The 26155-nt window shown below is 37.5% G+C and overlaps 1 protein-coding gene across 8 annotated transcripts in view; it reads right to left on the bottom strand.

The window, feature by feature from the left end:
- Positions 1-26155, bottom strand: part of cacna1db (calcium channel, voltage-dependent, L type, alpha 1D subunit, b) — a 71523-nt gene that overhangs the window by 28275 nt on the left and 17093 nt on the right. For 5 of the 8 annotated variants that reach the window (XM_067526482.1, XM_067526485.1, XM_067526487.1 and 2 more), the window contains exons 4-13: positions 14112-14251; positions 13549-13691; positions 10965-11117; positions 8984-9180; positions 6850-6953; positions 6231-6400; positions 3116-3190; positions 1095-1182; positions 608-634; positions 45-205 (exon numbers count right to left, since the gene is read on the bottom strand). In XM_067526482.1, the coding sequence (XP_067382583.1) occupies positions 45-205; positions 608-634; positions 1095-1182; positions 3116-3190; positions 6231-6400; positions 6850-6953; positions 8984-9180; positions 10965-11117; positions 13549-13691; positions 14112-14251 (1258 nt within the window). The remainder of the gene's footprint in view (positions 1-44; positions 206-607; positions 635-1094; positions 1183-3115; positions 3191-6230; positions 6401-6849; positions 6954-8983; positions 9181-10964; positions 11118-13548; positions 13692-14111; positions 14252-26155) is intronic. The other 3 variants (XM_067526484.1, XM_067526488.1, XM_067526489.1) reach the window with 3 other exon arrangements.

Below are 26155 nucleotides of genomic sequence, written 5' to 3'. Positions count from 1 at the left end.
ATACACCTCAGATTAGAAAGTCAATGAAATAGCTAAGTAGATACCCTGTACTTCAGTCAGCCAGTCAGGTTGGTTGTAGTGCTCAGAGGCAATGGTGAGAGTGTTGAGGAACACCAAAATGATGACGAGCCAATAAAATGTTACGGACTTCACAGCTGCGCGACACTTCCTGCGGCAAAAACGGTTCCACCGCCGCCACTGACGACTGAAAGACAGACAGTTCCACTTCAGGATCAGAATACATACGGCCAAACTCAGAAGAGTCTAGTTACAAGTGTTTGTAATTACTCTTCTGTTGACACACTTCAAAGAGGCACTTTAACATGTGGTGAAATACAATGACAGCACTATATTACTACGCAATAAACTTGACAAAAACAAATTACATGCAAGAAGCAATTATGAAGTTATGGTGCGATTAGGATAAAGACAATAACTGGTCAGTAAACGTGACACACAATGGACAACCTGCAACAATTTAAATGGACATAAACCCACATGAAACATTGGGGATCTGAGCAATTCAAATGGAGACAAAAATCACCATGCAGGTTGAGTTGATTAAAATTAATTAATAAAGACCCACAACACATACCAAGGTACTAACCTGCACTTTGACTTAGTAATTTTTTGACTGGGGAGAGTAAAAAGTGAAGCAATATTTCAATAAAGGGCAACAACATCTGTGTTTGAGTCACATGTACTGTACAACAGTAACAACAGTGTCTTTTGCTTTGCTTTTGAAAATGTCCAGGAACACTTGCACTATATCATATGACCAATACATTTCAGCTTATGGCAGGGTCTGTTAAAGATACTCTACACGCCAAAGAAGATTTAAATAGAATGGTTGTGAAAAAAATAATAAAATTAAATAAAATAGCTAATAAAAGTTTTGCTGAATTTTTTTTTTGCCTTTTCCGTTTGCTTTCTTTCATCCATGGGCCTTATCAGTAGGTGAAGTTGTGCCAGAAATACCTTTCATTCACTGTCATTTGCCCAGAAAACTGAAAAATTTTCAACTTCGATCAGTCAAACTAAGTTGACTGATGGAGCTGTCAATCAAATGTCAGAATGTGTGTAGTAACACTTACCACAACGGTCCACAGCAGGGTGATTTGTCTTCTTCTCCATTTTGATTATCTGTGTTCACAGACTCTGTCTCACTGGTGGGCATGCTCGCTATAGTACACACACACACACACACACACGCAGATATACACACAAATCTAAGTTATGCAATCACCAAAGACATGCAAGACATAAACTTTTTAATATTGAAGGAAAAAATAAATCACATTATGATATTTCTATTGGCACCCATGCATTTTTGGTTTGGCTTGGTGATATTTTTTTATTCATATTAAATGGTCAGTTAGAGTCCATTACCGAATAGAACATTACATGACATCATATGACAGACTGAAAAAAGAAAGTATAGGCTAAATTAGTTTTTGTAAGCTTGTAGCTGCTGAAGTAACTTAGCTAAAGAAAGCATAGGGTCGCCAATTTTATTCTGTATTGGTAGATGGAACTGAAATTGCATCTTTTTTTGTGTTTCACGTGGCTTAAAGGCCAAGCCAAACCACTAGAAAAACAAAAACATAAAATGTGAAAAATGCTGGTGTCAAATAGAAAATGCTTTGTTGACAAATTAAGCAGTAAACATCAGCCAGGTTAATTTTTAAAACCAAAATAATTTAGTTCTTAAAAATGGAGACAATATTCCACTTTATCCCTGGATCTTTAAGTTGCATCATGTGAATCTGAACTGTTTGATGAATACTGCAAAATGATGGATTTTTAGGTATTGTAATGATCAAGTCACAGCAAAAACATGCTTTCAGACCTGACTCAAATTGTACTTTGTATTTCTTTTCATTAAAGAATATTTATGAATTGGAAAAAAATCAAAGTACAAGCATCGTTACTAATGAAAATTCTGTACAAATATTCAGTGATTGGGTCCATGTCTAGACCTATTTGGTCCAGGTCTGCATGTTGCAAGTTACAGTCACAGGGTTACAACATACAGTATATTGGAAATCATATATACTGTACATGCATAAAATATTGCCTTTATAAATACAAATGATAGGAATTCAAAAATGATGATGACTGAATGAGAGATCTAGATAAAGTAGTGACAATTCTGTTTCCTTCTGAGTCACATTGTAGTAAACACACAAGATTTTCTGAAAACACACATTTTACTGTAATACTTAATGTATTGTTATCCACTACAATATACCATATGTAAAGATGAAATTTACACTGGAATTAAAATAATTATAAACTACATGAACATTGCTGTCAAACTAAAGTATTTTGACAAAATAGCAAATGTCACATACTATATGTGCTATGGCAACAGATCTGCTAGAAACACATAGATCAACACAAATTTGCATACTTCATTTAATGTAAGACAAACAATTTATTAGTTATTTACAGTTATTTTTACACATTAGACCTGCCATCTACAGTATTATTATAATTTATGTCAGGTTTACAATAATTTAAAATTTGTAATATTTTATATGCCTAAAATATTTAGTTCAAAAAGCTTTACTAGGAATAATAATTATTTATCTTTAAGCACTGAATGTTCTACATGTGTGTCTGTATCCTTAATATTATATTAATTAAACCTTGATCAAGATACAGTAACTGCAATCTCTCTTGTGTGGGTGGTATAATGCTTATTAATATTACTCTCTCAAATTAAAAGAGACACTTGTCATAAACGTGGTTGCTTCCTCTTACAAAAATGAGCTAATTGCTACATCCTATCTTCCAGAGGGATATTAGGCTCATCACAGGTTTTCCCCTTTCATCTGTTCTACATTTCAAAGTGTTGATTCATTTCACTAGCAGTTGGGCATTGTTTGTCGGTAGTGAAAACTGCAATGGGGTGAAATGAATATGCTTATGAGAATGGTAAGGATCAGGTAAAATAAACAAAGGGCGTGCTGATGCAAAAGCACAGACAAAAGCGTTAGCCAAGCACACATGCATGCAGAGACACACTCCAGAAAAAAACATAACTGTCATGATGAACATGCACAACAACACACACACTCCCAGACACTCATGCACACACAAACCCATTTACCCTGTGTCTCTGTGGACTGAGTGAACCAGCCAAACTTTCCCTTCTTCTTCTCAGTGAGGTCAGCCAGCGTGACCCCTTCGTGTTATCAACATGCAGTTCACACAGCCAGACAGCAGAGGAAGCAGTGAGTCAATACATAGCAGAACAAGAGAGAGGAATGTACGGCAAGAGGCAGCTGCTATACAAGCTACTGACACAGCTACCATGTCCAGAAAAACTACTACAATTGTGTACAGAACTTACAGGAATGTATTAATTCTACAGAAACACAGAGTGGCTGCAAAATTATGGACTATTTTGTCCCACTACAGAAATATATATTTCTTATGTTTGCTTTGACCATGAGGTTGACTGGCACGTTAAAGGAAACAGAAAAATAAAATTAAGACATTTTGATAAAGAAAATAATTTTTAACAGTACACCATCATTTGTACATAATTCTGACTTGAGAATAAAATCTCACAGCATAGTTTGATATTGTACACAAGCCAGTAAGTATATAGAACAATGTACTACATAAAGGTTGCTCAATATAATGTATGGTACTGTATATCCGATAGGCCATGTCTTACCAAAGCCTACCACAGACATTCCAGAGCTGACGGGTATGTCAGCAAATAAACAAATCATTCAATTGATTTCTGGACAGAGTAACCACAACATATAGTAAAGTATCAGACCAGGGGAGGTTTAGCAAAGAAGAGAAAAGAACAACTGTTGGTGAAGAAGATATGAAGAAACAAAGGGAAGAAAAAGGAGTAAAGGGGGAAAAACTAATGTTAGCAATAATCTGCAGACTGCATTTTAAAGGCAAGCGGACACTGCAGGAATACAGAAAAGAGTTAGTGTGTTTTTGTGGTCTACAACAATTAAAGCAGGGCAATTACTAGAGGACATAAAACAACTGACAGGTACATATGCACTGACTGCACTGTAAATGGCTTAAAGGCACTACAGCAGTATCACAAAGGGAGACAAGGTTGCAATCAATCATTACCATGGGTCACAAACTTTCACAATATCTACAGCTCACAAAAAGATGACAAACCAAAAATCTGATCATGGTCAGCACTGTGTTGGTCGTTAATTATATGCAGTCCATTTTAGAACCTTTTTCTATCATTGTGGACTTTTTCAATTTAGCATTGCACTCATAACAAACACACACCCTTTGTAGGCAAAGACAGAAACAGTTGAACACGGCTGGATGAAACATGAAAGAATAAAAAAAAATGTGCAGTGGAAATAAAGTTCTATTGCTGAATTTTCAACTGTTTTTAGGTAAATGGTAAACAGCATGGTAAAAGATTTGCTGTCTAATTGTGAATAATAAAGGTGAAATTAGAAATGGATGGATAATTGTTAATTGCATCCCCTGGCCTAAAATGATATTAACGAGTGATGCACTGAAAGTTACGCTTGTGCCATTTTGTTTTAAATGGTTTAACAGAAATATCAGCAGTCATTCCTCCTCATGACAAAAATTTGTCATAATGTGGTACAGACTATATGAGTGATCACATTTTTTACATATGTATTTCACAGGTGAGTACAAACAGAACAAGTAAGGTGAAAAGCCATTCTACAAAATTAGCTTCCTCCTACATTTAACTGTACTGTAAATCAACATTCGTGAATGATGTCAAAAACTTAAAAACAAAAGCTGGACACAAATCAACTTTGTCCCAGCACTGTAAACACAAACACCAAGAGTATGAGGATGTGATCATGGCAGATGTTATAGAGAAACATTACCAAACTCGGAAAGGTTTGTCAGCATCTTTAAGTCAAGAAAAATATATCACTCACATTCTCATGAGCAGTTTAAAATTCCTATAGTACATTGTACATATATGTATATAGTAAACAATAAAAAAAAGATGAGGCAGTGAAGATGATTGACAATGCACAAAAAGAAAAAATATTTAAGTAAACCCTAAATATTTTCTAATCACATTCTTTGACAGGTTGAGAAACTCCTACTGTTACTGAAGCAAGCCGAAAAGCTGTAAAGGCTGAAAAAGCTGAAAAAACAAATAAACAACTAATTGCAAAATAATTTTTAAAGAGAAATCTTCGCAGAACATCAATAACAATTGAGATTCGCTAAAATACACTGGATGTACATAAAAAAAATTTGTGTTGTTAAAGTTTTTTAAGTTAATACCAAATGAGTTTTAAAGGATCTTAAAGATGCTTCAAGCAACCATTCATGACTAAATATAAGTTGGTCCCCATTACAACCGTCAACACAAATAGTCAGCTACCTCCCTTCAACTGTATCAGTCAAAACACAGCAATGTACGTAAAAATGGAGAATCAAGTGCTAGAATGTCTTACTCGAAAGCAATTCATTATGTTAACATTCTGTTCCCAAAATGACCCAGACACATAAACACTTTTATAAAAAGAAATTTAATTAGCACTAATTAAAATAAAAAAACAAAAAAGCTATAGTGTCAGTATTTCACTGTAGCTCCACCTTGTGTCAACAACACAACTCTGACCCATGCACACATGGATTCCACAAGACTTCTGAAGGTGTCCTCTGGTATCTGGCACCAAGACGTCAGCAGCGTATCCTTTTAGTCCTGTACCTTGCCAGGTGGGCCTTCCATGGGTCAGATACTGTACCACATATGCTCGAGCAGATTAAGATTGAGACCCTGGACTATTTTTCATTATCCTCGTAACACTCCTTTTCCTGCCTCTATTGCAACAACTTCAACAACTTACTGCCCAATATATTATATCCCAACTCATTTCAGGTGTAAAAAGATAATCATCAATTCACCTTTTTTAATGTTATGGCTGATCTGTATAAACGTAATATACATAAACCACAGTTTAGTTAAAACTGTAGCGCCACCTTTTTTTTTTACCTTTCGGCTTATAATGTGAGTTCATGGTGGCCACAGCGGATCACAGTTTTTACACTGGATGCCCTCTCTGATGCAACCCTCTCATAGGGATGAGTCTTCGACACGTGGTCGGAAAGAGCAGGGTGCGAGCCTCCAACCCTATGGTCGGTAAGCCGCCACTCTAGCAACTGAGCCACTGTCGTCCCTTGTTTTAGACAAACATAAATGGACAAAATAAATGCATGTAACTCACGGTTACGCTTGCCCTCCTCGTCTCCCTCTTCCTCGTTCTCAGGGTCAATGTCTTCGGCCTGGGTGATCCAGTCCAGGTAGCCCTTAAGGTCTTCCTCTAACTGCTGCTTCTCCCGTAGCTTTTGGAAGTCTCCCCGAGCTTTGGCTTTCTCTCGCTCCTTAGAAAACTCTCTGGAAAAGACGGAGCATTATGACCTAAATCACATAAAACTACTTTTATGCCTGACAAACACCAAACTGTTTGTCACAGTAACAGCAATCGTGGTTGGAAAAATTGCAAAGCAAAAACTGTGAAAAGTGTGCAGATCAAACCCAAGATGAGTTCAGGTGCAGAATAAAAACAATTTAACAAAAGCCAATGATTGTACAATGTATATAATATTGTCCACACACTATAATAAAAACAATCTCCCCAAATATTGGATGCAATGCTTTGATCTAAAAAACCTGATTAACTGGTTTTGTCTGATGAAGACCATTTTTATTTATTATTTTGAACCTTTTCCAACACACATCAAATTAAGTCATAAAGCTATAGAAAAGGAAAAAGGAAAACATATAGTACTGGCAAATGCAAAACACAATTCAAACACCATCACAAACTGAAGAATCAAACCTACCCGCTCAGCACACCCAAAACCAAGTTGAGAACAAAGAAGGACCCAAAGATGACCAGACTGACAAAGTAAACCCATGGCAGCTCAAAGCCCATTGCATCATTCATCTAAATACAAGAAGAGAAGGAGAAGAGAGGGTTAGACATATTAAACCTGGTTTATCAATCCATCCATTATCTGAACACTTCAGAATACCTGGAGGAACCCTATGCAAGCCCGTGGAGAACATGCAAACTCCACAAAGAAAGGCAGCTGGGGATGCAAACCCACACTATACTAGCTGTGGGGTAGTAGCGCTAAACACTCAACCACCATTTATCATTTTAAAATGTTCATATTGGTATGCACTTTTGAAGTCTTTTACATAAACTAACCCAAAGACAGAGAATAGAAAATTCAGCATTCGGGCATGATGAACAGTAACATAAACAGAGATAACTACTGAGACTTCCCCAAAAACATACACACTGAAGAATCTCTAGCAGTACAGTTGCTGGGACAGCTACTGTACAAGACAGGAACTACACAGGGTCCCTCTCAAAAGAATATAAACATGTTTTTCGTTACTTTTAAAGTTCTACCAGATCACAACATCCCACCATATATCATGAGTTCATCAACAGAGAAATCAATTAACTACATTAGAGATTCATTGTAACAGCTTTGGAACACAAACCCATCTTGTTTGACTTAAGGATGTCACCACTCCAGTTGTGAATTTAAGAAAACTTAAATTATTTATTGCAGCTCAATAAATTGTTTCCTTCAGAGTGAAAGACAAAACTTATATGCTCTGCTATTAAAACTGAAACAGGAACAGTGATCACTAGATGTCACTGTGTGAGAGAGAATTGTGTTGGTAATTAGCAAGAGGTGGTATCCAAAGATGAGAAATAGGTTCTGGTACGGAACGGAAAGGCCTCATGTTGGAGCTATTTGCAATTGACAACTATTAACTTCTCTTTAATATACATACGGTAGATCAATGCATCTACCTTCTAAAAACCTCACAGTCCAACTATGCCTTCAGCCACACCACAGCCCAATACACAGCCTACACTGCAGGATTACCTTTTAGTATTTAATATTTAATTAATTTGTTTCTGAAGGAAAGGTAAAAGGTCAGATTGAATGCATTAATATTTCTGTATGAATCTGTCCATCTATCTATCTTTCTCAGGGGCTTGTCAAAATGCCTTTCTGCACTTTAAAATCAATATTAGCATGGGATTGCCATGGCAACACATACATGCATAAGAGTTTGAGGTAGACACAAAAAAGAGAAGGAGGGAGAGAGATTCATTATTTCATAGATTTTCCATCAATAAAAAGATGTGGGTGCATTGTGATGAAAACTCTTTCTGGGCTTAGTTTCAATGCTGTTGAGTGTTTTGGATAATTAAAAGCTGTTGGTGATTTTTCTTTTCTTTTTTTCTTTTGCTAATGAGAAACAGAGGGTTTAGAAATGAGCATTTTTTTTAGTTTTATAATACTTGTTATTGATTAAAAGAAAGGTGATGGTTCAGGCTGTGGCCACAGCACTCAGTGAGGATGTTTTTGCAGTAAAATATAATATATGTTGGATTTGTAGGAGAGAGAGAGGTAATTTAAGATTTTATATATTCAGGGCTTCAATTAGTATGGTTTTTGCAGGTTTGAATAAAACCTTGAATGTATCTTAAGACATACTGTAATAATTGTGATAATATTCTGTATGAAACAATCTTTTATATAATGATATATATTAGTGTTTATATTGTGTAAAACGTACTATAGAAAAAAACTGCCTTGCCTATGTGCATTGTTATAATTTTTGTCACTTATTCACCTAAATTGGAATATTGCCATCCTTTAAATGAAATGTAATTTTGAGTTTAAAAAAATACAATGACTTACATCATAAGTAAAGAACCTTTCAAAAACCCTTTCTAGCAACTATGTCATCTTGTTTATATCTGCAATCTTGTTCATATCTGAAAATAGATTATTTTTAAAAATGGTCATGATTTTCATGGAATCAACACAATATTTAAAAAAAGTTATACAGTTTTAAAAGTGAGGCATAGAGATTAATAAACCAAATATATAGTTCCCTGTTTGGTATTCAAAGTAGTTATAATGAAGAGCGGCAGATTACCCAGTAGAGAACATCAGTCCATCCCTCCATGGTGATGCACTGGAACACCGTGAGCATGGCAAACAAAAAGTTGTCAAAGTTGGTGATGCCATTATTTGGGCCTTGCCAGCCCTCTTTGCAAACTGTACCATTGAGCAGACAATGACGGCCATGCCCTGATACCGCACATGGCGTGGGCTCTTCTTCTGCAAGGGCACCTAAAGGGGTGTACAGATATGTAGAGATAAATCCACTATTTGAATAAGAAAAATTACATGTAAAGATGTTATTAAAACCACTGATTCCAACCCAAAAAAACAGAAACTAAGTAACTTGGTCTGATTTCATGTTTTTCAGATTTTCTATGAGATATAGAGTGGTTACTGTTTGCATAATGTGGGCAAGCTACAAAATTCCTTTATTTATCACTCAATTTAGTATTTTTTGTTGTTATTTTTAACTTGGGCATCAAATATGAGCCTGTTCTGTAAGGTAGGTTTCCCGGCATTTATAAGCTTGCAAGCTTATGCATCACAAGCTCTGGTAACTTAAGTTCAGTTTAAACCAGTGGGATCTGGCCATTTATAAGTGCAACTATTTAGATTATGTCCAATAAAGCTCCAGCTTTATAGCATGTACAAAAAATAAATAAATAAATAAAAATCTATATTTTACACATATAAAATATGTAAATAATGTCACCACAAAATGTTTTTAACAGGGCTTTTGTCAGGTGCTGGCAATAAAGTGTTTTAAGCTGACAGTTGCATACTCACAGCAACTCATTAAGGTTCATGGACTGGTATGTTTCCGGCTAATAAAAAACTTATTTGCAGGCTAACCTTTATTAAATTGAGAGAGAAGACAACGGAGAAGCTGTAACATGACTGATCAGACATGTTCAGACATTTTTTACATATCATGGCCCATGTGCTGCTATTATGTGTTACTTTGTGAACTTATCTACTAATTATTCTGTACAGACCATGGAATGTCAACAATGTGACAAATGGGTCCCACCCCTGACATCCACCATTTCAGGAGAAATCCAGGAGATCCCAAGTTCATGTAGACTTCTCCATACAGGTTCTGGTACGTCAACATATTCTAGGTAACACTTTATTGCTAGATGATCTGTAATCATGCAGTCATTACACACTCAGAAAATTATGATACACACTAAATTCACAACCTATGTTAATACATATACAGTACAACATATGCATAGTAGATAAAAGCACAATGTATAACACTTTACTTTACTTCTTTGTGCCACACACACCCAGAAATGTACACTTGTACACACACACACCCACACACACACGGTAAGTGCCTTTCTAAGGGCCGACTGAACAGAAAAAAGCTATGGAGGATTAAAGGGAGCTTCTATCTCACTCTGTTATGACCTCTACACTTATGGCTACAATTCTTCTCCTGATGTTCACAAACAAACAGATGAAATCATAGACGGAAAAAGAAGAGATAAGGCGAAAGGTGTGAGAAAGAGAGGGATGACAAAGAAAGGCAACACTCCACGAAAACTGCGGTAATGTTTGTGTGTAGCACACCAACCTCCTGTCACCCAGCCATTTCAGGGCATGACTACAATGTATGCACGTGTGTGTGTGTTTACAGTTCACATTAATGATTAATTAACTGTGCATTAATTTGTCTTTACCTCTTGAATAAGTCTCCCATGTTATAGGAAGTGCAGGAGTAGAGATCAAGTGTGATTACCTAATAGCTACAGTAGATGTTAGTCATTTAATCACAATTTAATCCACCATCTGTTGTTCTGTCCCTTTCTCAGCAGCATGTGACCATTCACACACAAGGTACATGCGCCCATTCATTCTCAAGGATTAAAAAAATGGTTAAAGGGTAAAAATCACTAGAACGCATGAAATTTCTAAACTCTTGTACAAGTTACCAGGCAAGTCCCCTGCATAAAACAATCTGAAAACAAACAAACACATTGTCAACACATTCTTAACATTCTTACCTGTTTTTATTACATAGCATGTAGCATGCATTTTGCCAATGAAGAGCTCCAGGCCGATGATGGCATAGATGATAATGACAAAGAGGACTAGTAGAGCGATGTGAAGCAGGGGAACCATGGCTTTAATAATGGAGTTTAAAACCACCTGTAAACCTGCAAACACACACACGAGTCAGGATCGCAGCAACATTTACAGAGGTGTTTCCTAAATTTTGAGAATAGCAGTAATATGAGTTGTTTTATTTGATGAATAAACTAAAACTGCAATGGTTTGCTCATTAATTGGATTTAAAAAGATATTGGTATCTGAGAGATGTTGGGGTCCGGGCTGTTAGCCAAATGAAAAGAAAACAAAGCAAATGTTATTTCTTTCATACAATTCCAGATATTTTGACAAGACAGTTAAATTACATTGATCGTTATTAAATGATGTGCTCAGTCTGTTCTCAATTTAATGTTTTGTGCTTTAAATTGTGTATTCAAAGACCCTGTTCAACTTACTCACTGATTATTATTTTAGTCTAATAAAAGTGGCAGGCCAGCCAGAGATCAGGAAATGCTTATTTAGCTGCCCCTCTGTTAATACACAGAGTAGAAGTACACATACATACACTGAGGAGCAAACACAAATACACAAATAGATATGCAATTTCTTCCGATCTATCACTTTTTCATTATCTATATTTCAGCAGTTATAATGTCTGAATGGCATGCAGGCCTCTGTGACATCAGCCACCTAGCTGAAATACCACCACTTAATTAAAGGGTATATATTATCCAATAATCACAAATGTTAAACTGAAGTAGAATTGAAAATGTCATTTCAGCTCAGTTCAGCTTCATCCTTCGCAGAGGTCCTTTCCTCCCTAGACCTGTGAGTGATGCGTTGCCATGGCAACTCAAGGTATGCAGACACATTAGGGCAACTTCATGTAAGGTCAAATGTGTGCTGAAAACAGCAACAGTTAAGAAAATATAATCTCCTGGGTAATGTAGGAACTGGGCAGAGAAGCAAAAATTTAGAGGATGTTTTCTTTGCAGGAAATGAAATATTCATGTTAAATTAAATTAAATACAGTGCACACGATAAAAAATGCCCAACTAAACTGGTTATCTTATTTATGTTTTGGAAGAGGGATATGGATGTGGATGTTATGACAGTCTTCAGTCATACATGCACCACAAATATAATATTAAGAACAACTAGGCTGCTTCATACACAGGAAATGGCCCACTACTGATTAACACTAGTTACTGGGGCGAGTGTGACACAGGAAGGTAGAGTGGTCGTCCACCGAAGTGTTTGTGTAAAGGTCAAAAACAAAAAAAAGATTTTTATTTCCTCACTAACGTTTTCACTGTGCTAACATTACTACATTACACTTTACTGTGTGCAAGTGATGCTCCTACTTGTAGCAGAGTATTTTTTGGGCAATAGGTCCACTTGCAGTTTTTTAGTTCTACTAATTGTCTACCATACAAAACAATCACTTTTAGAGGGCAATAATCAGGGTCATGAACAGGTGTCGTTTTAATATTATTTTAGCCTAATCATTTATTTAAAAGACCTACAACAATAACTTACACTGTACATTTTTGAATGCAATATAGTTGCAGTATTTAATATTATTTAATATTAATATTAATTAAACAGGTAAAAAGTGTTAAAATGCTTTATACTCCAAATTCAAATTATAAAACACTTCACTTGAAGCCCTCAAGCCTTATCACAGATTGTTAGTTATAAGGTATCTATCAAAATACTTAAGTTTCACTAAGGAAATGTATCCATTCTATTTAAATTAGTTTCACCTCTGCTTCTCCTACTGTTATCTATAGTCTGTCTTGCTCTTTTTGAGGGATGTTATTACATTAGAGTATCATAGACCATTATCTTTGGAAATCTCAATTACACAACACCTTTTCTATTTTTCCTTATCCAATTCAAAGATCTAAGGACAGATTATTCATGACATTATTCTACTGAAGCAAAACAAGGCCAATAAATATAATACTCAAGTGATATAGTACAATATCACAATGCTGAATTTAAGTTTTGTCACCCCATTGTATACACTATTTTACTGATTGTGGTACAGTTAGATTAAACAATTAAAGTCTATGCTTTATGTATGAAACAAAGCAACAACATCTAAAAAGATCATAATGGAGAAGTACACTAAAGAAGAGGGGCATATGCAGTTTAGGTTTCTGCTCACATGAAGGATGTCACTACTTAGTAAGTATAGTTAGACATGTTTTGCCTGTCCTCGTTTATAACTCTGGTATAAAACAGACTGGCCAGTGAGGTATCATGCTGTGACAATTACACAATTACATTTAAAACTCTTTCATCGGAGCCAAATAAGAAAACCATGACTCTTTTTAGCACTGGTACATTAATATATATTATATGATTCTGCAGTACAATATCCACCTGCAATTTAGTTATTGTAAATTTTAGGAAACAGGTTGCTCTTCTAACTTATTTGTCTTTTTGTAACTTATGTTTTTTAAATTGACACACAAGCTAAACTAGTTAGGGAGGCTTTAAAATCTGCTCTTTAACCAGTAGTTAACTCACTGGGAACTCCAGAGACAAGGCGAAGGGGTCGTAGCACGCGAAAAGCTCGGAGGGCCTTGACGTCAAACCCACCAGGTTTGCCTCCAGACTGGCCACCGGAGTCAGCGTCTTTGGTTATCATCTCCAGAACCACACTGAACAACCTGGCGAAGAAAACAAAAGTTAAGGTGGAAGAGGGAAAGGAGAAATAAAAGGACATGAAGGCAGAGTTTTGAAAGAGAAGGGAAACAAGGAAGATGAGAGAGATCAAGAGAGATGGAGATGTCAAAAAAAAAAGGGAGAAAAACTGATGAAAGGAAATGAGGTAGAAAGCTTTAAACAAAACAATGTGTCTGTGTTGTAACGTGTCTCTGTACAGGCACCTGTTTGTGTACATTTATATACAGCACTTGTTTTAATGTGAGTTTCCTTTATGTCCCTTCTTATTTACCTTTAGTTTTTCACATCTTATCACATTGTTCACTGAAGTCCATCACCCCAAACAAGGCTGTGTGTTCATGTGTATGTTTATGCATTTTGTATTTTTACATACAGTCCATCCTATATGTTACGTGTGAACTCACCCCACTATGACAATGACAAAGTCCAGCATATTCCATCCATTTCTGACATAGGAGTTTTGGTGCATGACCAGGCCGTAGGCAATTATCTTCAGAAAAGTCTCTATAGTGAAAATGATCAGGAAGGCATATTCTACTGTTTCCTGCATGGATTGAGACAGGAGAGAGGAAAGAATAAAATAAGAAGAAAAGAAGATGCAAAGATTTTTCAATAAAGTCTGTTAGAATTTACCAAAAACATACACTGTGCCTGGTGTTTGCCACAATTAAATAAGCAGTAGATGCACGTAAAGAGAAAACAAAAGAGAGAAAATAGTCCCTGCTCACCAGAACTGTTGGCATGGCAACTGATTTTTTTTCTTCTTTATTGTGCTAAAGTATAAAAGTATGTTTGATTTAACTTTGGTCCACAGCCTCATGATTCCTGTTAACATAGATCATGTCTCCAAAAAGTGTCAAAAAATTGTTCTTCCTGTTATTTATAATGACACACTCACACTTAGCTTGGCCACAGTATCCACGGTTCAAGTGCCATTTGCATCCTATTGCAAAAGCCCACATTTAACTTGAAAACAAATGTACCTTGCAAGGTGGGATTTTATTTGCATATCAAATGTAGAGGACATGCTTATTGAAATACTTAAAAAAATTAAAACATAAAACAGTTTTAAAAAACGGGGGCCAAACAGGCAATGTCCAAACAGGACATTGCAACATTCAAACCTCAAACCTCAAACTCAAGCCTCAAACTGTTAGAACTAACTGGTATGTGAGGTGTATATATGAAGGTGTGTTTGTTTGTGTGTGTGTGTAATGAAGCTTATTGATGTAACAAGAGTAGCAGAAGCAGCGCTGGTTGAAATAATTTTTGTAATAATTGATTACACAGATATGAGTAGGAGCAAAGGGAAGGGAGTTAAATTGTGCCTTTTATAGCTTTGAAATCTACATGCCAGGAAGGAAGTTAACCTCATGAGGGGCTGGAGTTAACGTTGGCCGTCTGGGTGGATGGATGTGAGTGGAGAAATCCTGTATGAAATTACAGCCCTTTTGCCTTCAACCACATTATGATGCATTCAGTTAACCTGCGGTGACACAGCACAGGAAGTGGTTTGTGTCACATATGTAGCTAAGACTAAAAAAAAATAACCAGCTAATTAGCAGTTATCAGTAATGGTCAGGGTGGACGTATACTCTAATTCATCAGGCATAAACCCAAGGAAAAAATATCACAGTGTTGCTGGTGCTGTTTAACTGGCAAATTATCTTTGAGAAATGCAGAGCCAAGAAGCCATACAAATAAAAACTATTCAGCCATACTATATGTCCTGCTGCATCATCAGCATGTTTCCATGGCAACAATGTGTGAATAGTGGAAACAGGTCCTGAATTTTAACATTTGCACACACATCTATTGATTGTGCTTCCACATTGTTTCACGTTCTCACCTCCACTTTTTTTGTCTTTCAATTTCCTACGTAACTCCTCTCTCTCTCTCTCTCTCTCTCTCTCTCTCTCTGTCTGCTTCGCAGCAAAAGGTTAGTGAGTCGGCAGGTTTTAAGGCCCATTAAGCTAAGCGCTTCTCATGTTGATTTAAAGGACACAAACACACAACGTGCACTTGGACAGCCACACAAAGACTCACGCAGACACATTATGCACAATGAAAGACACTGACACCAACAGTAATGTGCACTCAAACTTCACACCCACATGTGCTGGTGAAGAGACCTGCAGTAGTACACTAACTCACACCACACTTCTAAAAGGCAGCAAGCCAAGCAGACAGTTTTACACAGGGATTATAGACGCTCGTGGCAGTGGTGACTTAGAGATAGCCACAGAGGGAACATATACTTTACAGCAGTTATTGGAATACAGTAGCTGCGCCAGTGTGTTTTTCTACACAGCAATGTTTTTTTTTATCTTCACTGTGTAAAGAGATAATTAAGGAGTTGAACAATATGTGGTTGTTTTCAATTCATGTGCCAAAGGGGGAAAAGTGTTCCTGTGCTCACCCAATAAAAAGGTGTTCGAAAAAACCTTTGAAATGTATTTATTTATTTCTTCTGACTTTTTATATTGAGGGTGGAGTCATTTTATGACAAACTACAAACTACGTGGTAGTTTGTAGAAGAACTGTATTGGAAAAAAAATACTTTCAGACACAAATTCCAAGCCACAAATATTATGTCTTAATGCCACAAACATCTTCTGGAGGGAATCAAACTCTTTAAAACTTTAAAAACGTGCAGTGAAGAAGCACCCTACATGGGCTCTGTAATCGACACAATTTAAACAGTTTTTAATTTAAACTGCATTATTGTTAAGTCTGTACTGTGTTACATCAAAACAACACTATAATTTTGACAAAAAGAAATGCAGACTTCATGTTGCTTATGATGGATTAAACATCTCAAGCAAGAGCAAATACCCTGAATCTGAAATATTTTTGCATGCTTTATCACATATTGAACAGCACTGTGCAATATCCTATGTAACAAATATCCTATATAACAAAAAGATGCAAAATCACTGCTACAGGCCTTTGATACCGAAAAATAGCCAGAGGGCTTCAAATTATCTAAATCAGCTGTGTTTTAAATAGAGATTTTTCTACAATGGCTGTGTCTTTGTCTGCCTCTTAACCGTTGACTGGTGTAAGCTGAGTGGTGTGCAATTACAGTAGCTGGGTGATGACCTGTTAAGGTCAATAAACATCATGCCTCAGGGCTGTTTCACACTGATAAAAGCCTCCGAAGTTCAAATAAATACACACCTGTTTTCATCCAATTTAACATTCTTGCCCCACGCTCCTGTTATTTACATTTGTCTGAAACATCCGCTCTTTGCTTAGTGAATAACTGACTAAGTGTGTGTGTGCAGATGTGTGTGTGTGTGTGTTTCAGCCAACTGTTCAGGTTAGAAGCAGTAGTAAGAACCACTAGTAAGGGTAAAAATGAACTGGATCTGAAGAGTATAGATTACTGCAAGAGTATGGAGACAACAATTAAAGTGGTCCTTACCTTATGACCTTTTTAGACACAAACAAACAAACAAAAACAAACACACACACACACACACACAGTTATGTACCCTCCTCCTCAGGGTACAGAACTAGATTTAATAACGATAGGCAAAAACGTAATAGCATTTGCCCTGGCCCCTATTACATATCTCATGATGGCTACTGTATTATACACATGGCATGAAGCTTAATAATAAATATTAATATAAAAAGTATATTATTCAAAATTTGAAATATAAAATCCCTTTTGTTTTTCGCATTCCCATGGGGGGTCCTGAGTAGTAAATGGAGTGAGAGAATAACAAATGTTGCAAGCCTGAAACTGTTTCCGTTAGAGACCTGGGTCAAGTAATGACCTGGAGGTGAACAGAGAGATGAATTATGGCACTTGAACTCTTTCAACCACTTTCGATTTGTTTCTTTAGGAGACTAGGTGCTAGTTATATTCTTTTTTTGTTTGGTTGTTTTTTTGTGCTTCCCCAATTGTAAATAAAATTATTAAAATTACAGCATTGAGTCTCACCACTCTTGTTTAGTGATTCTGAGCTCTGAGGAACACTGCACCTAGTGCTTCATGGTCGTCTCCTTCTGTGCTTGTACTATGGCTGTTATAGGGATAGTGTTGCCATGGAAATCAGGGTTGTTTCATGTGTGGGCAGAGAATGAGACCTGAAGTTGGGATACTTAAGACAATTGGCTCTGGTACAATATACTGGGTCAGAGAAAAAAGAGCTTTGTGCAGATGTGCTCCGGTGAATGCACAGTCCTTTAACAGTTTTAACATAGAGCATTATAAAACTGTTAAGAGTCAGCAAATGTCTATTAAATCTGCAAAATATTCATGAGAATGAACATAATTTGTTAAATAATTGTTGAGTTTTTGTATTCTATGTCTGGAAAATAAAAAGAGTCAACTTGTTTTTAATAAAAGAATTGAATGGTTCAATAACTAATTCCACTTCCCATATATTTTTGCTGACAGTGGTATTCAGTGGGAAAGTTTTCAGACCCCCTCTACTTTTTTCCATATTGTTATGTTGCAGCCTGATACTACAATTGTTTAAAAAAACAAATTCTCATTCATCTGCAGTATTAGTTACATTTGATTTTATTACCCCATAATGACAAAGTAAAAACAAAATTTTAGAAATGTATTAATAATTAAAAAACAGAAATATCACACGCACATAAGATTTTGCTTAGTACTTTGTTGAATCACCTCCCTGCTACCCCTTAGACTTTACCATATTTGCTTTTAAGATGTGTTTACTCAAACATAGAGCACAGCACAACACAACCACAGGAAATGAGAACAGAGAGAAAGCAACACAGCTTAATTGATTCAAGGAGGAGTGGGCCCTCCTATAAGCTCCTAAATCCCCTGTTTTGGGAGCTAAACAAGAAATCTTCATTGCTTGACCTGTCGCCAAGAGTGCTCAGTCTCTGTGTAGAGGGCAAACAAAATGTTCTCGATGACATTCTTTGCATTCACACACACTTTGGTGTATGTTTCGAGCAGGTAAAATACGTCCTGTTTTTTTTTAATTTGTGGGGTTTGGTAACTCAATGGTGGAGCCTTGGTTTGGGATGCAGAAGGCTGCGGAATCAAATCACCAGGTGTTGCCCTGCCCAGTCATCAAGGGCCACCATGGCGCCAGCCCTGAGCCCAGATAAAATGGGAGGGTTGTGGCAGGAAGGGCATCCGACGTAAAAACTCATGCCAAATCAACATGCGAAACACGTTCCACTGTGGAGACCCCTGAAGGGACAAGCTGAAAGCCGCTGATCTTTTGAGTAAGGTTGAGGCAGTTTATTATCCATCAGCTTACTGACACTTCATGACTCAGTGAACTCTGAGGGAATTGGGCTAAAATGAAAAAAAAAATTACAATTTGCCTTTACAACCTCAAATTTAATAAATTATTTTCCCCCATCATTTCCTCCCCAGCTTGACAAAGCTACTGCAGGGTTAATTTTGCAGGGCAGTTTGTTACACTCTGTCTTGAGGTTATGAAATGGTAAAAATTCACTAATGTGTTTCCCAATAAGAAAGAACTGGTAGCAGCACTGGTGTGTTGGCTGTACTGTGCAAGTGCCACATTATGTTGTGTGAATCTTTGCAGTTATACTAGCAAGTTATTTTTTTGCACTGCTGCACCACACATGACCACCCAATTAATCATTTGAATGTGATTTTATCTAACTGATTTGGGTGTTTTTCTAAGCTCTTCTACAAGTACTGTACTTCAATGATGATGGACGTTTATCAAATGTAACTAATACTGCAGCAGAATTAAACAAAAGCACAGATTTAACAATGTGATGTATTAATGTGTTAGTTGAAAATGTGTGAACAGCAGTGGACAGAAAAGGAAAAGAGGAACCAACTGCACACCAAAGTAATATAGAGGAGTAGCGTATAACACAAAGCCATATAATATTTTTGTGCTTCAACGGTATGTAAGAAACTTTATTGGTACATGAAATGAATAGTTTGATATTTTGGGAAATATGATTCCTCTCTGGCTGGTAATTAGATGGTACAGCCAGCAGAGCTGCTTAGCTTAGCATAAATACTGGAAACAGTATTGTTTCCAGTATTCCAGTGCCTGGTGCTCTCCAAAATTCTAAATTGTTTACTGTTGTTGTTTAATCCTCATCTCACAGCTACAAGGGGTTTGAACTTCTCACCTGCTGGCCCCTGTCTTTGGGGAGTTTTTGTCTGCCATGTTCTTCCTGTGCTGGTATAGGTTTTCTCCCACAGTGGAAACACATGCAGTCAGGTGAACTGGTAACTCCAAATTGCCCATAGATGTTCCCAATGATTGTCTCTCTCCACATGTCAGCCATGTGATAGACTGACAAACTGTCCACAATGCAGCTCTTGCCCAGTTACAGCTGGGATCGGCTCCAGCCCCCACACAACCCTTAACATGATAAGCAGTTAAGATAATGGACAGATGGATTTAAAAAGCCGACCATTAAAGGACCAGTGACTTCTCTGACTCTTCTCGTCGTTGTGGGTTGCTGGGCAACCAGTAAGGACTAAATAAGTGAGACCTGACACATGTTCTCTTTCTTTACCTAATCCTATCATCTTAAAACAAAAACTTGGTAAAAACATATTTTAAGCTGAAACAAAAATTAAAACATTTACACTTCAGTGATTACTAGCCAGATTTTATGGGGTGTTTATCTTTGTAAGCAAAGATTCATAGATGGATTACAACCAGGTACAGGCTAAGCGGCTAAACAGCTCAGCGGCCCATATTACCATATTACTTTCTAGGAAGAGCTCTGTTATAGAACACGCAACAACCACAAAGAGGTGCACATAAATATGCAAAAATTGAATAAACTTTCAAAAAATACCAATAAAAAGGTGCAAAATAACCAAAAATAGACAAATACATTTCCAAACAAATAAAAAAAAAAACACAGACAGACTGCTTAATACAGTTTCATCTTCTTTATCCAGAGATGAATGACTGGTTAACATTGGAGATTGTGTATATTTTTGTCCTTCTCTCAGTTGCTTTGCTGCTTGAAGTAAGAAAAAAACAACCTCATTTCGCCGCCATCATTCTTTGTTCATGTCGAGGAGCTTCCACGACAAGAGTCCACTGTTATTAAAAAACACTGATGGTAAGGATGTTAGGCAGATTTGTGTTTACTAAAATAGTTAAAGACAAAAGACAGTACAATCAGGAGTGTCTGCTGGAGACAGCTTCTGTTTAGATGTGAATTTTGACAAGTATACTTCAATTTCTATCTTTCCCTCTTTTTTTCTTTTCGGCTGTTCCCTTTCAGGGGTCACCAAACAGAATCATCTGCCTCCATCTAACCCTATTCTCTCCATCCTCTTCTCTCACACCAACTTACTTCATGTCCTCTCTCACTACGTCCATAAATCTCCTCTTTGGTCTTCCTCTAGACCTTATGCCTGGCAGCTCCAACCACAGCATCCTTCTCCCAATATATTCACAGTCGCTCCTCTAAACATGCCCAAACCACCTCAATCTGCCTTTTCTGACTTTATCTGAGCTGATCTTTCATATAGACCTACCTCCACCTTCAACTCTTGTCACACCTACAGCAAACCTCACCACGGTCTTACAGCTCTCATACATGTCCTGCACCACTCTAACATACTTCTCTGCCACTCCAAACTTCCTCATACAATACCACAGCTCCTCTCTCGGCACCCTGTCATATGCTTTCTCTAAATCTACGAAGACACAATGCAACTCCCAATGACCTTCTCTGTACCGCTCCATCAGCATTCTCAAAGCAAATACTGTATTTGTTGTATTTTCTATAGGCATGAAACCATATTCCTGCTCCCAAATGCTCACCTTTGTCCTTAGCCTAGCTTCCACTACTCTTTACTTCATTGTTTGGCTCATCAGCTTTATTCTTCTGTAGTTGCCACAGCTTTGCACATCTCCCTTGTCCTTAAGATTGGCACCAGTACACTTCTCCTTCATTCCTTAAGCATCCTCTAACTCTCCAAGATCTTGTTAAACAAACTAGTCAGAAACTGTACTGCCACCTCTCCACAAGTATGTCATCAGGACCAACTGCCTTTCCACTCTTCATCCTCTCCGACATCCTCCTCACTTCATTCTTACTAATATTTGCAACTTCCTGATCCACACGTAACCACTTCTACTCTCTGTTGTATTTCATTTTTCTCACTTATCAACTCTTCAAAGTACTCCTTCCATCACACTCTGGCACCTGTCAATACATTTCCGTCCTTATCTTTATTCACCTAACCTGCTGCACATCCTCCCCCTCTCTGTGCCTCACCAACCTGTACAAATCCACATCTCACTCTTTACTGTCCAACCTAGCATACAAGTCCTCATGTGCTTTTTGTTTGACCTTTGACCTACCTTCAACATTTCAATTTCTATGTTTTAGGTGATAAAGTGGAGATACAACTGTGTAACAGCTACAGTATATATTTTCCACATTGGTGCTGTACTGATAAACATACACGGTCTCTTTCACTGGGTTGGTCACACACACCTTGTTTTGACAACTGTATCACCCTGCTTTCTAATGCTTTACTGCATATAATATTATATGTATTTTCTTTGCGTGTGTGTGTGTTTGTGCGCTTAAAGTGATCACACAGCAAGAAGGCCTGGCCTGGCACCACACAGTCTGCCTAATAGAACAGCTGGTAACATCACTCACATACACACATACACACAAACACATGGCGCAGACACAGGTTCACTCAATGTCACTGCTTTCTATGGCAATAACACAAGCTGACATAACACTCGATGCTATGTTGTTCAGGCCAGTGTGAGTGGTGTGTGCATGTATCTGTGTGCTAGTCTATCCCTGGTCAAATCCCTGTTCATACACACTATTTTCACACATTGATGAAGTGAGTGACTGATGTTATTATTTTACCAGGTTTTCTCTGAATATATTCAAAGTTTTAATTTTGGAAAAATCTGAGGTAAATAATGTAATGTGTCACAATCAGCTGTAATAATTCACTAAGTAAACAGAAGAAGAGAAGCAGCTCTGATGGTCAAGCACTTGAATAGAGTCTGAAGTGTAATGTTTGCTGACAAGGCTTCTATTTTATTAAAACCCATTGGCACAGTGCTTCAGGCTAGTTTCTTTTTAGTAATAAAAACAGTCCAAGCTCTGGAAGACCTGTGTGTGTGTGCATGTGCATGTGCTTGAGCGTGCCCGTGAGAGTCGATGTGTGTGTGAACATGGGTTCAAGTTCACGAAGGTAAATCAGCCAGGCCGCCAGCCGTGGCTAATCAATTCTGAACTTGTGTTCCCATTGGTGTTCATAAAAATAATGAGGGCCAGAAAAGCTGAGGATGTGCTGCTCATTGGTTCAGAGCACAATGACAGGCTGAGCAAAAGAGCCTCTAATGTCACCATCATTACTGCTCCTTTTATTCTTGCAAGATGGCAATAGGCGTTTAGCTACAGCGTCTTCTCTGTAGCATGTCAGCAAGGGAAGCTAAAGCACTCGGAACACACTTTTCCATCCATCTAAATTTATACTTTAAGCTCCTCGGAAAAACGCTCAGTTTGAAAAAGTAGGATTACCATTACACGCACATAGAGAGGACTAGACCCTGTTAACTGAGGAATTTGGTATGCTTTGCCCGAGTGTCCATCTGCCTCTTTGCATGTTGCATTCATGCAGCATGAGAGATGGAAATGTATATTATGGATGTTTCAGTCGACCATTAATTGTTGTTTGCTACAGGTTGTAACTGCACGTTTTGCTTTTTAAGTCATTTCTAAACACTATAGCATGAACAAATAGATTATATGTTTATTATCTTTCACGTACACAGACCGTACAAAACCCTCATAGAAACATCCTGTTTTCATATCAGTTTAAAAGCTGGTAATCTGAGTCCTGGGTCAACAGTAACCCTTTAAGGGCAGAAATGTACAAACTGCACAATGAGCAGTAAAAACATACTAAGAGACTATTTTCTTTTTTTCTTACATGGAACAGATTTTTATTGATAATGATTATAGAGCAACATTACAGTCTGTGCCTATTTGGTTGATGTTCCATATTGTAAACACTCTCCACGTTAAATTGCATTTCATAGTTCCAGTAAAGGAAGGGAAACAAAGAAGGAAGAAAGAGCCTCTACTACGTTGTCCTGGAACAGTGAGAACAAGGCACAGGAGAGGAGAATCACAAAGATATGATTTATATTGTCAGCCTCACGCCTCTCCTCCACCTCATGTCTGCTTCCCTCATGTCTCTCCCTTTTGGCGTCCCTGTTTCTCTGCCTGCCTCTCTCTTTCTCGGTATGTTTCTGTTTTTCCTTTTTGTCTCACCGTCTCGCTCATCACAGGAGACAAAGGTCTTTCCTGTGATATGATGTAGATGAAATGAGATAAGCATACAGAGGATAACATTTCCTATATTATTAAACCAATTAGCCTGTTATAGCTCATTAGTCACTGGTGTTATTTTCAGTTTTCTTTTTTGTCTTTCACCATATCATTCTCACTGGCGGAGCTCCACCTTAAAGTGCTCCAGTCTTTCTCTCCACTGTCACCTGATGCTTCTCCTCCTCTCTCTGCCCAGCTGCACCTGCTTAGTCATAAACTAAAAGTTTGAATTTACTCCACAGAATGACAGTTGCTGCCAGGTAAATGCGGCAGATATTAGGTCTATTATAGGTCTATATATGTCCACACGATCTTCCAGGAAAAACTGGAAAAAAACTGGAAAAAGTCATTTGCACAGAGTGAGATATCAGGATTACCAATCTGGTGCCTTCTGCCACCCACTGTCCAACACAGAGCCTTTATATCTATTCTAACTCTGTGACAGCATCAGACACTATTTATCGATGGTTCTGCAGCTGAGTTCAGCCTGTTCTCTCTACAGTTGTTCTTTTTTTCCCCCCTCAATGAAGCCCATATGACTACCTAGTGGCTTTTTATACTTGTGGATGACAGTCAAAACAGCCATTGTTGGTACTGGCTCACCACCCAAAGCTACCTACTAATCCAGAGTTGGCATAATGATTGTTGCCTGTGGCAGCAGTCTGCCTCCATACGAAAAGGTCATATATGTCATCATCATCATCAATCCAATGTAAATGACAGACGCACACACATTACACCCAGTATTGCTGCCGAACAATGCTACTCAAAACAGCATTAACTCAGCATTAATTCTGAATGAGTTTAAACATGATAATAACAAATAAACAGCAGGTCGCATTCAAAACAGAGGATGAAGAAAGAGGTATGAAAACAAGTTAATTTCCCCCACAGTCTCCACCTCATTCTTCTGTTCTTATTCTCTTATCTTTCCTCATCTCTTCATCTCCCTCCTGCTCTAATTCAATCCATCTCTCTTCCCATTCTCCCCTCTCATCTGTTCATCACCCAGAGTTTTAACCTCTCCTCCCCTCCCTCCTTCCACCTTTCTGTCTTGCTTTCATTATCTCCTCCTTGGTCTCCTCGCACGTCTCTGCCCTCTCTTGACCACTATCATGTCCTTTTCTTTCTTATCTCAATTTCCTGTACTTCTCTCACTCCTCTCATTCTGCATCTCTTCTCTCCATGCTTTCTCTCTCCTGTTGAGAGCCTGCTCCTCAGATCCTCCACAAGTCTCCATGACCACAGTTGTCAAGGCAGCGGCTGTGCTGTATGTAAAACAAGATGAAGGAGCAGCACAATGAATATAAACATGCAGCTAGTTAAAATACATATACACAATGTGCATGGCAGCATATATATGTCAGAGATCACACAGAGAACACAGCGTAGTTAACAACACATTTGTTATTCAACATACAACACTAATGAACACGGGATGTTGTAAGTATATACTTAACAACATAGACAAGTACAATATTGTCACTCAAATTAAATTACCTTTAGTCAGTTAACAGACACCTGATCGTAAATGTACTTACTTTAACATAAAAACCACTGAGGCCGTGGCTTGTGGGCAACTTCTCTACCAACTTAGCCAGAGGCTCTCTTATAGTTTCCTTATGATATATAATGTCAGTACAAACTAGTACCATTCCCCTAAAAGCAAGGTTTTTCCTATCATGATACACTTATAAAATCCTGTAGAACTTCAGCTAGCGGTAGCACGCCACTCAAAGTCAATCCGCTCTGCTCCATCCAGGCCTTCCTCTACCTGCTCTGCTCTGCTCTACCAAGCTGTGCACAGTACAGTTTAGGTATTAGTCATTAAAAAATTACAATAAATAAGACGCTGCAAAAGGTAGTAATTAAGAAGAAATAGCTGAAATTCTGATTGATTAGAATTATTCGGCTTGTTAAAAAATGATTAGGAGCAACTACTTCTTCTCTGCGGCTGTGCTGTTCATGGAGTTTGATTTCACAAGAGGCCTCTCCAGCACCTCTCCAGCAATAAGATACATTTCAGAAAAATAATTAAACCAAAACATATTTGAATAAACAAGTCAAATACTGCTTTGAATATAGCTTTGAATTCATATCCATCACTTTGTTC

Source organism: Channa argus, chromosome 13 (genome assembly GCF_033026475.1).
Source record: "Channa argus isolate prfri chromosome 13, Channa argus male v1.0, whole genome shotgun sequence".
In the NCBI taxonomy this organism is placed as follows: Eukaryota; Metazoa; Chordata; class Actinopteri; order Anabantiformes; family Channidae; genus Channa; species Channa argus.
This window is presented reverse-complemented; position numbering and strand designations above follow the sequence as displayed.